This window comes from Diorhabda carinulata, chromosome 12, assembly GCF_026250575.1.
Source record: "Diorhabda carinulata isolate Delta chromosome 12, icDioCari1.1, whole genome shotgun sequence".
In the NCBI taxonomy this organism is placed as follows: domain Eukaryota; kingdom Metazoa; phylum Arthropoda; class Insecta; order Coleoptera; family Chrysomelidae; genus Diorhabda; species Diorhabda carinulata.
In genome coordinates, this window is record NC_079471.1 from 3,680,172 (window position 1) to 3,698,688 (window position 18,517).

Here is an 18,517-nt window from a genome sequence, read left to right on the forward strand (position 1 = left end):
ACAACGGAGACTTGCTGGAACCAATTTGCGATCTTGGAGACCATTAAGAATAGCTAGGTCCCTTCCATTGAGTACTAGAACACTGAGCCAGGCTTTTAAGTTGGATGAGAAATGACTTGTTTTCGGAGAAAACCAGCTTTGATTTAGTAATTGTCGGCGATATAGAGTTTGAAGACCAGAAAGACTATTTTTTACCGAAAAAGTCTTTTCATACAGTTATATTTTGGTAAAGCAGAATACATGATCGTCGTACGTAGCCTATTCCCACTATAGGGCACTTTGACAGGGGGTTGATGTGTTCAAAACGTTATTGAACCTATTATTTATCTTATCCGAAGAAAATTTTGGCCAATTCCATTTCCATTGCTAGATCTTATACATAATGATCTAGAGAATCAGAATATTATCGTGGCCAGTAAATTCACCAGACAAAAATCTCATTGATAACATGGGGAATTTGGTGGAACGAGTAATCTCAATAAGAATTGACCCTACAGGATTCCAAATTCTAGACCCAAGAAAAATGGATATGGATACCATTAACTTCCTTATTGTTGCCATGAATGGGCGAGTTAAGTCCTTTTTACATAACAGGGGAGGACATACCATTAATACATTTTTGAGTTCGTCCTTAAGAGGTCTTCTCCTAGATTTCAAAACGTTATGAACATTTTATTTTTCTTTTGTATTCAGTAAAATTTAATTCAGACAATTTTCATTTGAAATATATGAACAGACCATTTAGTCATTCTAGTCCATAGCGTGGTAATAATTTTCTTCCATTATTTTCTTGTCTTCACCTTCCAGTTCCGAACTACTTTCTTCATTAGATCTTCGCATACCATCTCTTTTTGAGTCTTCCTTTTTCTTCGTGTCAAAGCCATACCAGTCTTAAAACTATGAATATAACACCAATGAGTCCTGATCACATCCTGATAGAACAACGCTGTGACGTGCGTTGGATAGACGTATGTAGAATCGTTTATATCGAGCTCAGGTCCTTCAAAAAATAATTTGTCATTTTTTAATCTAATTAGAAACCGATATGTCACCAATTTCCTTTTTGATTTCAATTAATTAACTTGTTTTTGACAAGGTTGAACGTATATGTTTAAAAATTCTGAACTAAAATTTTGTAATATCACATAACATGTTTTTTTTCCACTACATAATTTAGAATGGATCTTAATTCGTTATTAATGATAGTACAATTAACGTTTCACGTCATTCGCTATTAGATACATACGGGGTGGTGTGTAAAAGTACGTAAAATACGTAAAACAGTAACTTTGTACTATTTCTCTTTTCGAAATATCTTTTATATAATAAATTGGAATTTCTGGAACTGTTCGTGTTATTCATACTCAACATTATGTAAACTACTACTACATCAACACTCAGAATTCTGAGTTTCAGAGAAACGCGCATCAGACAACGTGAGTTTGGTGTTTTGGGCTTTCTTATACTTTGTTATGGCTTCCTCAATGGTAAAAATCGTGTCAAAATGTTTCCTCTTTATCGCATTTGTTATTTTCGGAAAGAGCCCGAACAATGTTCGGTAGATATTGAGTATTAGGTATAATAATTCAAAATAAACAGGACACGTAGAAGTCAGCCACAAATGCATTCTTGTTAAAGTTATTCTAACACTACAGTATTGATTATTTTTTACATTGGGCATTGTTTATGTGTTTTTAGTACTAAATAAGTAGCACTGTTTGTTTAAACACATAGGATTTGAGATATACTACTTAGAGTAGATGAATTTTTCGGTCTCACCTCGTATCTGCACCGCTAAGCAATTGGATCGGAATATTTTTATTCACATTATATATAAAAAAATTAAACTTGTGTTTAAAAAAGTTCTAAAAGTTCCAAATCACTGTTTTGCTTACGTCAAAGAAAATATGAAATAGAAGTCGTTATATTAAAATATAAAAAACGATAAACGAGACGAAATTATTTTTCCGAGTGCGAGTAGTGTCCCCGCTACACGTAACTTTCTAAATATTTTTTATTTCAACAAAGTATCTACCAACAAACACTAACAAAAACAAGTTTCTGTAGTATGCTTTCTCTTTATATCGCTTAGAAGTTTTTCATATTTGTGCAACACTAAGTCGTAATATTTCTTTTTATTTGAATAGAAAGCAAAACATACTAAAGAATATGTCAGAATCATATGAAGTTGTACATTTGGAAAACATGAGAAATTAAAAAATTACAAACTTCATACTAATAATTTGACGGTTTTCTTGGTAATTATACACTTTCACGGTCACCTGGTTTTTTGGCTCTAGAAAATCGAAAAATGGATGGATTTTAATGATCTTGGTCTCAAAATGTTCCATTTTACGGCGAATTTATAAAAAAAATGAGTATTATCAGATAAAGTTCTTATATTTTTTTTGTATTCTACATAAATTAATAAACAATTTAAAAAAAAATCCAAAAAGAATGATTTTTTCAGTTTTTATAGCTTAAAATGAAATCGATGAAAAACAATCAATTTTCGTGAATAGTTTCGTACTATATTCTATATAATCCGCTGTAAAATGGAACATTTTGAGACCAAGATCATTAAAATCCATCCATTTTTCGGTTTTCTAGAGCCAACCTAACCTAACCCAACCTAACCTAACCCAACCTAACCTAACCTAACCAAAAAACCAGGTGACCGCGAAAGTGTATAATTACCATATGGCGTGTATATTTGTGTTGACGAAACAAATCGTGCGATGAAATGCAAGACGCAATTCTAAAGAAAAAATTGTTACTTTTGATTTATCAATCAATCAATTTTGTGAAACTAACTTTCTAGTCTTCTATAGTAAATATTGTTGATTCGTCGATTGTTGCTGGCATTTATTTGGACGTTTGGTATTTGATTTCTTTCATTTATAAACCAGAATGCAATGGCAAGAGGTTTATACAATATTGTGTAACGTGCAAGATTCATCACATTGACTCTTGAAGAAATAACAAAAGTGATCTTGATTCAAAATTAGGGTGTACGTAAAGAGTATTGAAGAAAACAAAAACAAAGAATAGGAATATGGGAAAAAGTAGAATTGGATGATAAATGGATGCCGATAAAAATTTGTTTCTAATAAATTTTCTTCATTATCTGAATGACTCATCGTTATATTTGATTTTTGATGATTAAGCATTTTTCATTATGTTGTGTAATATTCCCTATAACCTTGATAATAGTAAATTGTATATCGAATTTTGTGGTAAATGAAATGTCAAAGCAGGAAAAGAATTCAACTATGAAAAAACGTTTTTCTTCTTTTTTTTAGAACTACGACTCGTCTCATTCCTGGGATGTTTACCATCGATGGTGGTTTTTCTTTCGTTTCCCGATCTGTCATTCTGTCGACAAGATCTCTTCTTATATGCTCGATATCACAGTCGCATTCCTTATTTTCTATTATACGAGGATGGTCCCAGATGTACCTGGCCTGACCTAGAGGCGGCAGTAATTGCTTGGTAAATATCAATGTATTAGAAAGTACATAATCTATACAGCACATGTTTCAAGTTTGAAGACCCCACGGAGCTTAATATTTGTTTGACATCCATCAATAGTGAACGTTTTCGGTGAATTTGTAAAACGAAGAACCGGATCCAAAGAAGGAAAAGACCGTGCAACATTAAAGAGGTGATATCAGCAGTTAATGGCTATTTTAAGGGTATCGAACTTATTGAACATCGCTGGAAAAAGTATATGAAGCTAAAAGGAGATTTTGTCCAAAATTTTTGTTTTTTCTTTTTTGGGCCAGGTACTTCTTGTACCATCTACGTATGATAATCTATGGGTCGGTGGTGTGATGGATAAAGACGCAGAAAAAGGCTACTAAATAACACACGAGAAGAACTATTCTCGCAGTTGTAATTGAATGAATCATTCTACTATATTGATACATAATCGGCAAATAACACGGACGTACAGTGATGATTATTGGGAGCTTATCAAGAAGGTGAAAGCGCACTAATTGATGGAACAACCCATTGATACACAGTAGCTTTAACAAATTCGAAATAACTGTGGAGGTGCATCCATACAACCTCGTATATGGACGGTTTAAAGACATTGGAAAACGTAGAAAGTTTTATCTATAAGAGACAAACCTGTAATAACGGAAAACAATCAATCTAATCTAAGTTGAATAGACATATGAAAATAATAGGGTTGTTGAAATAATTTCAAGCTGATAGATTTCTTACGAAGAATAAAGCTCCACAATAGATCTGAAATCTGTCTACCTATTCATATTATTCCACTTAAAATGAATATTGCCGCTTTGATAATACGAGGTATGGCTATAAAATAACGAAACTGCGCCTTTAGACGGGTGGGGACAATTCTCTATCTCGTGCGCGTGTTTTTGAGCCGTGTAATAAGGGTCGAGAGAGCTCTGAAGATGATCAGCGTCCAGGTCGTCCAGTGACTGTTTCAACTCCGGAAACAGTGATCAAAATCAATCAAATTGTGCGTGCAAATCGTCGAATGAGCATCCGGATGATTACTGAGGCTTTAAACGCCGATAAAGAAACGGTTAGAAAAATTTTACGCATGACGAAAATCTGTGCGAAGTTGGTGCGAAAAAATCTGACACCTGATCAAAAACTCTTGCGTCAACGGGTCTGTCAGACTTCCTTGAAAGGTTAGAACAAGATCTGCTTTGAAAGGGACCCGATTAGAGTCGATGGAAGCGGTAAAGCAAGCAACGGCAGAGCTCCTGAAGGCACTCACCAAAGAAGACATCCAGCACTGCATCGATCAATGGAAAATACGTATGGAAAGGTGTGTGGCGAGGGGAGAGGAGTATATTGAAGGGGAGCATTCGTATGTAGAATAATTTTTATAATAAAACCCAATTTTCGTAACCAGTCTCGTTATTTAATAGCCAGACCTCGTAGGATTAAACTTTTAATTAAATTTCACGCGCAAGCAACTTTCGAAAATAACAGTTGCAATGGATTATATTATTATATTTAAAAATCGTTCGGGTTCTAAAAATCTGAGTTATTCATGAAAAAAGATGTAATCATTAGTCATGAAATAATTGATTTGAACTTCAGGAGAAATGGTCAAGTGGCAAATTAAAGTCTTGCTAATAGAAGTTCATGCGTAGGTGAGCAAGTCGAGTAAATAACGGTGGACTGTTTACTATTATTCCACGGTCTTTTGGAGAATAACCGTACAGGGCGATGCAAAATATATATTTGAACTCGATAATTTTGTGAAAACTGTTTATTTTTATTATAAAACTGCTATCGATTCTTTAAAACTGAATAACAATAAAATCGGATGCTTTATGTTGATAGTAGTCATCACCTGCTGAAGCTTTGAAGTCATTTTTTAAAATTCTCTCAGAGAATTGTCTCATCTATATCATCCTCCATCGTGAAGAGTCACTTGGTCGACTGTTTTTAGGTAAAAGAATAACCGGAAATCACATATGGCTCAATCAGGTGAATAGAGTGGATGTTAACTAATTGTTCCATAATTTTCACGTAAAAATCAACTTCTTGCTGTACAGTGTGTTGTCGTTATGTAACATTAACCTGAGAATATCGACAGAATCAAAAACTGCAGATAAACATTTTGTAGTGTATACGTTTGCTTTTACTAATCCTGTACTACGAAAGAAAACTGCATAAATAACTTTTTTTGCATTAAAATACAGATATTATACAATATATTATCATGATTCGGAGATGAAAGAATTTAGGTGTGTGTAGATTAAATTTTTCTACGAAAAAATAGAGCATTACTGTAAAACAATGATTTTATGAAAAACAGTCTGATATTCTCTTGCATTTTTCTGTAAAACTTAAGCAATTACATTGAAGATCTGATTATAATCATAGAATGACTAGAAATTAGTTACAAGTTGAAAGAAAGATGAAAAACAAAATTTGATCTTTAATTAAAGAAATATTCAGAGTTAATTATTGATTTTCATACTGAAATAGAATGAAAATCAAAAACAAGGTTACATAACTAGCTTGCATTATAATCACATTTGTACAAAAACTGGAAACACGCTTGTTTTCGTAATAAAATGAAGGTAATCAACGAGATCAAAAAACTCGATTATATTAATTTTTTACCAACACCGAATTATCAGAAGTATACAAACTGGTTATTGAAAATTGTTTACCAATTAAGTACTTTTGAAAATATCTATTCTATTTCGTAAGATTTGAATATTGAAGGAATTCAAAATCTTTTTATATATAATGTGAAATACGAAACAAATAAGTTGTTTGGCACTTTTTGATGAATTAGTCCTTACTGTTATCCCTAATTGATACTTTGTGTATCCTCATTCGTCCAATTACTTATCATTGATAAGTCGCAAGTACTTGTCACGAGCTCCATTTGATCTGTAACCAAAAACCGGCTAGCCTGGATCGGATACAAGCTCACGCAAGCCAAACCAGACTTCCACGTTGACACACGAGGCTTAACAAGCATCTAAACCTAATAAATGTGTGACGACAACTCTTTTAGAGGTATACTATACTATTCTAATTTTTATTGCAATAAAAATGTGTATCCATTTTTGGCGAACATATTATGTTACGATTAGTGAAGTATGTAACACCTAAACCTCCATTTGTCCGTTTTTAGATGTCGTTTCGAAGGATTTTTATATATTAGTAAAGAAAATATCCAAATTTTCACAGAAAACTGCTAATCCTGCTCATTGGAACAAAATTAAGAAGGAGGGAGTATGAAAATACATCGCTAACGTACTAGGAAAACCAGTGGATCAAAGTAAAAAGAAAATAAAGAATCTGGAACAAGTTTTATCTATACAACAGACGACGTTATTCATTATAATTTGGTACACCCTTAGCTTTCATTATTATATTACATTTGATATCATATATCCACTGAATTACTAGGATTTTGATTCCTCAACCAATCTTGATATAATAAGAGAACGTGGTCATCATGGAAAAAGAAATCAGTTAAATTACGAGATATTTGGAGAATATTCTGGACCAGAATCTGGAGTTCAAAAACCCAGCAGACCTATGGAGTATTGGATTAGAAGATTTAAAAAATCATGCAGGATATTTGATGAACTAAGAATCGATACTGTAGAAAGAGCCAAGCATTTAAAGCCGTGAACATAGTTGGACCACGACCAGCAGTGAAGATACCAAAAATAAGCACAGGACTCCCTAATTCATGAAGAGTAAGTGTGTTCAAGTTTTGGACATAATAAGTTAGCTAAGAACTTTTTCGATTCTAAAGACTACGAAAAATACGCTCGATCAAAAGTACATGACACTATCCCGAAGAAAAGAAAAGGATACCAGTAGAAAGAAGGGCGAGCAGCGTCGAGGAAGTTCAGCATTCTGAGAGAGACGGGTCTCATTGAATGTGTGGAATGAAGCTGGGATGGTGTTACATTGGATTTGCGTCTTTAAAGTCTTATGAAACGGCAATTTTTTAGGATAATCTTGCGTTTTATTGACGCATGTAGAGGTATTGGTTTACTAATCCAATAAAATCAAGTTGATCTACCAAACTACAACAATTTTATCAATTACATGTCTTGTTGAATGCTATATCCGTTTGTGGTGATTGAGCAAAACAGGCTCAATAAGTTACAGTTGCTGTGACAGATGTAGCTCTAGCAAATGTCAAAGTTCGGAAGATATTTTGGATATGAAGGAAAAATATAAATTAATTTTGTTTTTTCTGAAGTTGTTTTTATTTGTACATCAAATTTTATGTAATTATAGTACTAAGAAAGTTTAATGAATGCTATTAGAAATCTGTAGGCATTTTCTACGGTTATAATACAATAGATGGTTTAAATAACGTTAAAATCGAATTGTTAATAAACGATTTTTAATTACTTTGAATATTGTATTACTATTTTCTTGAAAAACTGCAACCTTGTTCACCAATTTATGATTAATAAGATTGAAACGATAGTTTTTTTTTTATCAAATAGTAGTAATTTATCCTATGTAATTTATTCACAGCCAATCATTCAAAGGTCAAGAAATTCGCACTCAATTCAAATCCTTTGTAATGTTGAAAGAGTATTAAACAGTGAGAGTGTAATATATAATAAGTGCAAGGTTATGTGCTAGTATATAGGCAGGTTATTGTTACAAAACACAGCTAAAACAATGTTTATGTAGCAATATTTTCGTAAATAAATGATATCGTTTTATGTAGCTGTCTTGCAAATAAAATATTCCTGCTACCGTATGTGTGACTAATAACGCCACTTCATTAATTTATTAGTGAATAATAATGTGTTATAATTCTCGTGTAAGCCACATCACAATCATTAATAACCCCAAAGAAAAATCCAATTTCTTTACTTTTCGTTTCCTACATACATAGACAAATGAAGAATTGAATCTTCATACAATTACAATATGAAAATTATGATTACACGATTCACCGTATTAGAAAACAATAAATTTCACCCTTGTAATATTTTGGACCCATCAAGGTGGATTAGACAAAAGTCGATATTCATTTTGGTACGTGAAGATGACGAGAAACATCACGCTTACAACATTCACAGTCCTGTAAAATTTGTCACTATATTTTGTCATAAATTTCTTATTTCTTAGACCTTTGCTTCTAAATTAGATCTCTTCTAATTTAAAATTGGCTTCTTTTGTAATTTTTCAGATAAAGTCAGATGAAAATATGACGCTTCGACTCCTTTTAGTCTTTATTAAAATATATTTCGTTATATTCTACATTATTTTAGTATTATTTGTTAAATCGAATTCTTGGTAACGATTTATGTGACGATTCGGGTCAATTTTTTATCATTCAGACGTTGGAAAAACTAATAAACTTTTGAAACGTCGCTCTACACATTTCCGTGACGTGTTCAAAAATGAACGGCGCAACGACACTTTCAGTGCCTTTTCCGGTATTCACCGTGAAAATAAGAAATACGTCATCGCCGATATTTTCAGTTTAAATACGGACAACATTTTCTTTGTGTACCTCATTTTTGTAACGACGAGCTTATCATCGAGTTGGTTCGGGAACCACCAGTTCTTTCCAATATGATGCACCCCAAATACTAAAATGCCGATTGTAAAGAAAGAATTTGGCAGGAAATTGGTCTCAATGAACAACATTGACACGAAAAGGTACGGTACTGTGTGAATGGCATAGAAAAATTGTCACGGAACACGGACATAACGTGCCCGGTAGTTTTTTCTTTCATCATGTTAATACAGGCAACTTCAAACTAGATTAGTTACTACCACCCTCCCTTCAGACCCAACGATGGTGAGATTAGATTCCAATCTGATCAAAGCATTAGTTTCTCTGTTGCACATTTGTTGCAAAGAACTTTAGTTGTTTGTTCTGTATTCATTTATAATACCGAAAGTTGCGTTTTGAGTGTTCCGTGTAATGAAAGTGACAGATACGTACTGCACTTTCACACTTTCGGGACGCTCTGGAGTAGACAACTTTAACTTACTTAAATGTGACTCTGTCCACTTCAATGTTGACAGTTGACAGTACAATTAACATTACTTTTTGCAAATAATTAATAAATTAATACTGACATTGCAAATATAATTAAGTACATTATATTGTTCAATAAATAGAATGTTTATAATTTTATATTATTTATTTTCTTTCCTCAGTGTAATTGAAAAAGTTTCGGATCTTAAGCGTCGTCTAAAAAATGTTGTGTACGCCGTGGTTCGCAATTTTCAAACTCGTCCAACTAAGTACCAAGTACCAACTCAGTCCTTGGCATTTATTTTGTATAAAATAAAAAAGTTTTCGTAACTCTCGTTAACAACTTTTTCTTTTCTATGAAATTTTCCCATTTTCCTCTCTTGTTCCGTGATATATTACTTAGGTATAATTTCTTCGAAAGTGGCATGTCTTGGTACCGATTTGTGGGACTATTTTTGCTACTTTCTGCTCAATTTTTGATGTATATGTAAGCGGCTAGCAAGTGTTGCGTTCCAAAGAAACTTTTCAATTATTATTTGTATATTTTTCATGTCAATTTCCATTAATTTTTTGTTTTGAAAATGTCAAAAGAGTTTATTGAGGTTAGGTAATGTAATCAGTTGCTAATAGGTATGAACATCATCGAGATGCTGCTAATCTGAAGTTGATGAAACCAATTTATGCCAAAGAAATAAAATAAAGAATTCACGATCGATCTACAACCAAGTAAATAAAAAAAATTATTTTTCATTAATGTCTCTGCTAATCTGGTTTATACTTGTTTTCTGTAGGTGTAGATGATCTTAATCCCGAAGGATGATTATTATTCCTGGCGGCTTTAATCAACTTTTTTCCAAATTTTGGTTCAAATGTTCAATTAAAAAAATTTATTTGTTAACTTTGTTGAGGAAAATTGTTCACACGAGGTTTTTCTAGATGTTGATGGGCAGTTAAAGTGAAAGCCAATAAAAGAAAAGAAATAAATAATATTATAATGATTTTTCGACAAATATGTATTAAATTTCATAATTACCGGAACTAAAGTAGTGTCAAATCGTCAAGAGATTTTATGTGGAGTAGCACAAACAATTACATTGTTTCAAAGGGCTTTTACTTCCTATTATTTATATCAAAACATTCAACACTGTAAACTAACATTTAAATTCCATGAAATCGTTCTTTGTTTAACGAGTTATGCATGAAAATGTGACCGATTTCACTTTATAAATTGCACACAATACGTTTAACGAATTATAAATGAATGTAATTGTCGTAGAAAGTCATACGTTGAAGTTCTATTCAATTATTAACTTATTGTTTTTGTACTAATTCGTGTGATAGAGAAAATGGAGTCAACTATTTGTATAAATGGATAACTGTACCATAAGATATTTGCTACAAAAAACACTGTTATTATTATTTACAATGAGGTTTCCATAGAAAATAAAACTTAATATCAATTTTGAAAAATCCAATGGGAATGTTGAATAGGTTGTAATGATTGTTTTCAAATATTTCTCTAGGTTTCTTTCCAAATATGATGATGAATCACTGATGTTACACTCGAAAAAGTTGCGGTCGCCAATTCTGCAAGTGCTACCTTCTCGTAGGCACTGGACTGACTGTCTTCTGCAAGATTTTCTTCATTAGAATCATCGATCGTTGACTGGTTGCAATCAGTCATCGTAATCATCAAAAACTGGTTCCTCATTTCGAGTTCTAGGCTGGGGAGTTCTGGAGATTAAAAACCAGGCTTTCTAGAAAATTTCATTGATCGCAGAAGATTAATTTAAGGGGACTGTGTGGTTTTGATTGCATTAATGACAAGAGTAACCACTTTTTTTCGGAAATTAACATGATCCCCAAGTCAATGGGCAGAAGATTGCTAGAAGGTCCAACACTTGCACAAATTTCAATTCAGGAAGGTCCTTTTAAGCCTAAGAAAAGGAAAGTTTATGTGATTTTCAACCACCTCGGTGGAGTAGGCTTCCCAAGAACGATGTTCTGCTATACATATTATGTAAACTATAAAAATTATCGCAAGTATTTTAACTATAATGTATTTACGTCTAATTATTGTGTATTGACATTAGCTAATTACTAATTTAAGTGGATTTCATAATAACAAATATTCACGATAACAAAATGTTGGGAAGTGTAAAAATTTGAATTTGATTATATCGTGTTCAAGGTGTTGTATATTGAACTATGATACTAAACATACTGGGAATAAAAACTTGAAATGATTGTTTTTTTTAAACGAATTGACGGCATCATATGCCTGCTTGTGGAAACCTTTACACGCAAGTGTTTATTGAACCAAATACGAGGGGAATTGAACATTATTTTTTACGTAAACAAACAATCAAATAAACCGCTGAAAAGTACCTAAATATTAACTTGTATGTGATTCTCTGTATTTGATAGAAACAATATCAACACAGATCATGCTGAACGTTTGGTTATTACTGTAAAATGTTAATATAGATGAATGCCAAGATTGCTTGATGCTGATTAAAAGCTCGTCCGTTTCGAAAACTAGTTGGATATTTTCATATCGATGTGTGATATTGCATGCAATTTTGGTACCCCAGAAACAAATACAAAATGTTTAAATTATACAATTCATTAGAGGAACTTGCTTCTAAGAAAGGAAATACTATTTTTTTCAGACAATAAAGTCGTGGCTAGTGTTATTTATGAAATATAATTGTTTTGAGGGTTTGTAAAAATTGAAAACTGACTGAACTAAGTGTGTGAAGTTATAAGGAGATCAATTTTTTGCAGTTAATTTTCCTTTAAACCGCCATCCTATAAGCAAATCTCAACTGTTTATAAATAAATAAAAATTACCCAGTAAACATAGCGTTACATTCCCTTGGGAAATTGGAAAAAGTAGACAGAGTTTTATCACGTAAAAACGCTGGTAATTTCACAAATTTTTTTGGAAAAACTAGTTGATTATGATACGTTCAGATACGTTCTGAATATTTTGTCCCAAACCTGTTTCATGTTGATATACATTAGGAATTCCAATATAATTATCGACTGGTGGAAGTAGCCTTCAAATTTACAAATGAAGGTCTTGTGTGAATGCGGAAGATGATTTAACAAAACAATCATGTAGTTGTTGACGATTTGAGTTGTGTTTCATTCATGCACATTCTATCTTTCATCTAAAGTTAAAAAGCAAATTGAAAAATATGAGTTTTAATACAAAAAATCGATTTCCAGAATATATTTATCATGTTAGTGTTAGTCAAGTTGTAGTCAATACCAAATTATTTGGGGCAAGATACCCTTTTTACAAAATAAATACCAAAAGATATTTTAGTAAAATACTGAGTTAATTAGGTCAGAAATGTTCACTGTGGGATTTAGTTTATTTTGAATGGTCCTTTTTCCTTGCAGGACTTGCGTTGGCAGTATTTATAGTTTCTTGACATCAAAACAAGTAACGCGCTTAAATGAAATGAATGAAAATCCTGGCGATCCTATTTAGAAGGTGAAGGATTTATTATACATATGTAGAACATTCAATATATTCAGATGTCCAAGTGCTAGTTGAACTCAATTTGAAAGATTATCTTTTTTCGTATAATTTTCGATTAATCATATCATTTCATCTATATAAAGAATAATCTATATAAACAGATTATTTTTGAGTACTTCTAGAAAGAGTATTGATTGAATTATAAAAAATACTGTCACATGAAAGATTAATCCAATTTTTAATTGGCTAATTTCATTTTTAGTTTGTTAAAACTTTTATTCTGCGGTTCATTAATTTTATTTCCTTCTACTTCACACATATCACATATTTTTTCACAATTGTAGTTTATTACGTTGGTTTAATATAAACATGTACGTTGTACTTGCTAAATAAGTTTTTTCACTTAAGACGTATTATAAAAGCAATTATCCAATCAATCACATTCCTTTCAGCTAAAATTATACTTGAAAAAATGATGTAACTTCCTCAGTAAATAATTGCAATTTTGGTATGAACAATAAAATTGTTTCCATAATGGATCAGGTAAACGATAATGTCGTATACACATCCGATAGTAATTATTTAGAGACGCTGTAGTTCAAGGTAGTATCCATGAGAACAATTTGACTTATTTTTTTGGCAGACAAAAGTTGTTAGGTTACTTATAATATTCAAATAATTATCGCGAAAAAAATAGTTTGTTATATAATTATAGATAATATACATGTTTTCACAAACAACATAAATATATATTTCGCAACATGATCAGTTTTATAAAAAAAAAACTGATTTAAATAATCTTAATGTAATCTATGCATATTTTCTAGATACTTAAAAACAAATTTTATATACATTTAAAGTCATTTGTAACGATATTTAATTGTACAGATTTCAATTTCAAAAACAAAAAAAATACCGAAATATACCGAAACATATGATTACGTTGAATATCATCATTTTCAAATAGTTTTTTGTTTGAAACATATTAAATGACTCAATAAGTCGTGTGACTGACACACAGATGGCACTGCAAATTTCATGACATTTCGATTAGTCAGAAAAAAGTGACAGTCATTTAAGTGAAGTGTTATTTTAAAACAATGGATTTAAAACAATTTTGTGTTAATTTATCATTGCTTCTTAGTGAAAAAAAAATACTGTACAAGCTCAGCAATGGCTTAAAAGGTGTTATCCGGAGTCTGCTCTATCGAAAAGAACTATTTGTTATTGGTTTGCTGTATTTAAACGTGGTCCTACAGATACCGATTATGTTGAACGTTCTGGTCGTCTAATTAAGATGGTTACTCCAAAACACATCAAAGCAGTCCACAAATTGGTTAGGTTGCCTGAGCATTTGACCATGAGAAAGCTTTTTTCAAAGTGGGTGCCGCGTTTACCCACGGTCGATCTGAAACACCACGTGTTGATGATCAGAGCAGTGTTTGGCCTTGTTTACACGTAATAAATCAGATTTTTTGCGTCGATATGTGACGATGGATGAAACATGGATCCATCACTTCACTTCTGAATCAAAACGATCATCATCTGAGTAGACTGCAGCAGGTGAACCACGTCCAAAACGTCCAAATGCACAACAGTCAACCGAGAAGGTTATGGCTTCAGTATTTTGGGATGCGCATGAAATATTGTTCATTGAGTATCTCCAAAAGGGAGAGATAATCAATAGCAAATACTATATAGAGTTGTTGAATCGTTTGAATGAAAAAATCAAGGAAAAACGACGTCATATGGCGAGGAAAACAACCACTGTTTCACCAAGACAATGCACCGATTCACAAGTCGTCGTAGTCCAGATTTGAACCCCAGTGACTATTGGATATCCGTTGCTCTCAAAAAATGCTGGTCGGTAAGAAATTCGGCTCAAATAAAGAAGCGATTGCTGCCTATTTTAATGACAAAGACAAATCCTTCTACAAGCATGGCATCCAGAAGTTAGAGATGCGTTGGAATGATTGTATTGCTCTTGAAGGAGATTATCTTGATGAATAAAATCGATTTTTCCAAGCTATATCATGATTTTTAGTTAATTTTCCAAGTTTGTAAACCAAAATTTCAATGCGTTTTTGTCCAAAAAAAAAATTGAAAAACCACAAATTCCCTGCTTCGTCCCCATTCATTCAATTAGTTATGAATTTATGTCTTAAAGACACATTGTGTAATTTTAAGGATTAATATTATTCAAAAACTCACCTTTGGCCCATCCAGTGACGACATTTCCTAAATACGCTACTCTATAAACTGGATCCGGTTTGGAAATTGTAGCACTTCCGTATTTTTTTAATCTCAATTTATTCAACAGACATTTCAATGCCTTTTTCCCCCTATCTTTTTGTAATTCCTTTCTCGGCATTTCGCTATTCAAAGTTTCTATAGACGGTACTTTTTTCATATCGGCCGAAGATTTCGGAGGTAAAATGGCGCAGTCAACCGTATCCTGTCCGATTGTTGAGTTTTCTTTGACTTCCCGTTGGGCCAAATAAATCTTGCTCTGTTGAAGAGCTAGACTGAAATCGTTTTGCATCAACATGGCGTATAATACTTCCTAGCACGTCAACTTGAAACTTGAAACTATTTTTAAACTTTGAGTCACAGTACAACAATTTTCACGACAGGTGTTTCGTTCGTTACGTAATAATTACATTCTGATCGTTTGTTGCCGTATTTCTACGGGTTTACTACAAGACGTTGTCGAAATTCAGGTAAATCTGTAACAAAAAATCATACTTTAGAATAAATTATTACAAATAGAATATTTTAATGATTTCACAACTCTATATAAATAAAATTGTCTTTGTTCTCAATTTTATTTTGTAATTTTTCCATCACTATGCTTTAAAATAAAGAAAAAACACCCCCAGTCCTGAAAAAGTTTGCTTTTCTGGTAGTTATGAGGAAAAATTATTTTTTTTTACTTCATGATGTTTTTAGAAAAGTTATTCGCCGTTTTAAAAACAATGATCGTCGGTAAGAAATTCAGCTCAACTAAGGAAGCAATTGCTGCCTATTTTGAGGCAAAAAGACAAATCCTTTTACAAGCACGACATCCAGAAGTTAGAGAAGCGTTGGAATGAGCGCATTTTTCCAAGTTTTATCACGATTTTCAGTTAATTTTTCAATTTCAAGATGGCGTAACTAACACACAACATCTACTAGTCTCACTTAAGTGATAAACAACAATTAACTGTTTCTTAGAAGCCCCAAAGACGTTAAAATATCATTTAGAAAGTGTAAATATGATGCTGATGCATTTTTTTATATATTTGAACATTTATTGAAGTACAAGATATAAAATTTTCTTCGATGTGCGTATGAAAAACTTTGTGAAACCTACGAAGCTTATTTTAAATACTCGGTTCGTAATTTAGATGAATCAGGAGCTCTACATGTTGTTAGAGGATAGTTAAACAAATTTTTAGTAGAAAAGAAACACATTCTTTTCAGATGAATACATTTTTATTGTTATCTTTATTTGGGTTGGTATTGAGGTGAGGAACGAAATTCGCAGTAAAAAAAGCTGTGCTTGAACTAGATGTCTTGCTATCTACCGTAAGATTTTGAGCATTAATATGAGTAGAATCAACAAGAGACAAACGTATGGAAAAATAAATTAATTCCAATGGAGAATATTTCATTTTAGAGTCAGTGAGTAGAATCAACAAGACAGAAGGAAGCTCGTGTCGACTAATGCATTTCAAAGTATATCACTCTTAATAGAGAATATTTTGAAATGAGATAAAATTAGTTTCGATCGTAAATACTTAATTTTTAAATGTTAGGACAGAAATATAACTGCCAGAGTTGAGAAGAATAAACTTACGTATGTAAATATCACACTCGTATCTGCTGCACGTTTATTTATTATTTTATTTCGCGTTTTTATACACAAACACCAGATAAATACGTACACCAAACAAACTGAAAATAGAATATCTAAACCGGGTCTATTTATTAGGTAGGTACTTGCTCTTATCTTACCTGTGTATATGAAACCAGAAGAGATAATGATGAGAATGAGTCAGATATTAAATAAAATTATATAAATCTTAAATGGATTATTGTATGTCTTAAATATAATTCCATTAGTTTTACTCAACAACTAATTCATTTACAATTTAATTAAGGTAGATTTAATCAAACAGGAGTGCTTAATCCTGAATCTTGTGTAAATCAACATTATATTTAATTTAAACTATAAATATAGACTTTTACATTCACAATAAACTCATTCTATAAAATTTCGAAGTATTAACTGGAGAACGAATCCATTTTCGCCTTAAAGGCTCGTTCAGACGGTGACATTCATGTCGTGGCGTCGAATGCCGTGACAGCGTTTGACATTTGACGTTATGACACCAGGTGTACCAACACTTGTGTCCCGACATACTATTATCAGAAATGGCGGAGCTCGTAACTGCAATAGCGGATGTATTAGAGGAACTAATTAATTTGAAGTTGAGGCAAAAATTAAAAAGGCGAGTGTGGGTGCATCAGGAACACTGATGAGGGAATTGCAATTGGAGGACCCCAAGTCTTTTTGCAACTTTTAGTTCAAATTCTTTGTTTTATGTTCCCCGAATTGACCTAAAAGCGCTTCTTCCGCTTAATCCCGTTTATTTCAATCCTTAAATGCTGAAATGGACTTATCCCATAGACGAGGGTATTGCTGGTAACATTCCAGAAATGTAAGTATATCAAACGAAGACATTATCGAATGACAAACAGCAGATTCGCGCCAAAAAATACTTATTGTAGTATCGCCGATGTTCAAACGATGAAAAAAGCGAGACATTTGATGTCACTGCCGCGACATCGCTGGTGTCACGACACCATGACATCGAGACATTCAATTGTTCAGACAAAACATTGTTGCAGCATTCACGTCACGGCATTAGGTGCCACGACATAAAATGTCATTGTCTGAACGAGCCTTAAGACAAGCTTTTAGTGATAACTAGTGTTTGCTTTGTCTGCATTGTTAATAGTTTTATCAGTATATTATAAATCATCTCTTCTAAGCTTATGTTTGAGAAAGGGGTGCAGTTTATCACCAACATTATTTAAAATATATATTCAGGAAGCTCTGGAGAACTGAAATTGCGAGTATGGGAATTGAGATAAGGGATAAGTGCTTAATAACTTTATCTTTAGCAGAGGACCAATTTATTAAAGCGGGCGACGAGGACGATGCAAATTATATGCTGAGAAAGTTGGACGACGAATATGCAAAATGGGGTTTGATTATGAAAATGTCAAAAACAGAATATCTGACGGTAGGACGCATACAAGGAGACCCTGAACTGTAATTTCGGAAGATGGAACAACAAAAGACGATATAAGAAATAGAGTGCAACAAAGAAAATAAGTTACACATTTAACTCATTGCTGTGTACAAAAAAATTAACCTAAATACAAAGTCATAGTGAAACCTACTTTAACGTACGGATGTGAGTGCTGGCAACCTCTAGAAGAAGAAGGGAGAAAAATGTAAAGCTGTGGAAATGGAGTATTTAAGAAGA

General features: G+C 32.5%; 1 protein-coding gene across 3 annotated transcripts in view; it reads right to left on the minus strand.

Annotated features, from left to right (window-relative positions):
• LOC130900163 (uncharacterized) overlaps window positions 1-18,517 on the minus strand; it is a 67,541-nt gene that overhangs the window by 16,698 nt on the left and 32,326 nt on the right. For 2 of the 3 annotated variants that reach the window (XM_057810563.1, XM_057810565.1), the window contains exon 2: window positions 15,192-15,706. In XM_057810563.1, coding sequence (XP_057666546.1) covers window positions 15,192-15,528 — 337 coding nt within the window. In that variant the 5' untranslated portion in view covers window positions 15,529-15,706. Of the gene's footprint in view, window positions 1-15,191; window positions 15,707-16,818; window positions 16,919-18,517 lie in introns of those variants that run through there. The other variant, XM_057810564.1, reaches the window with a different exon arrangement.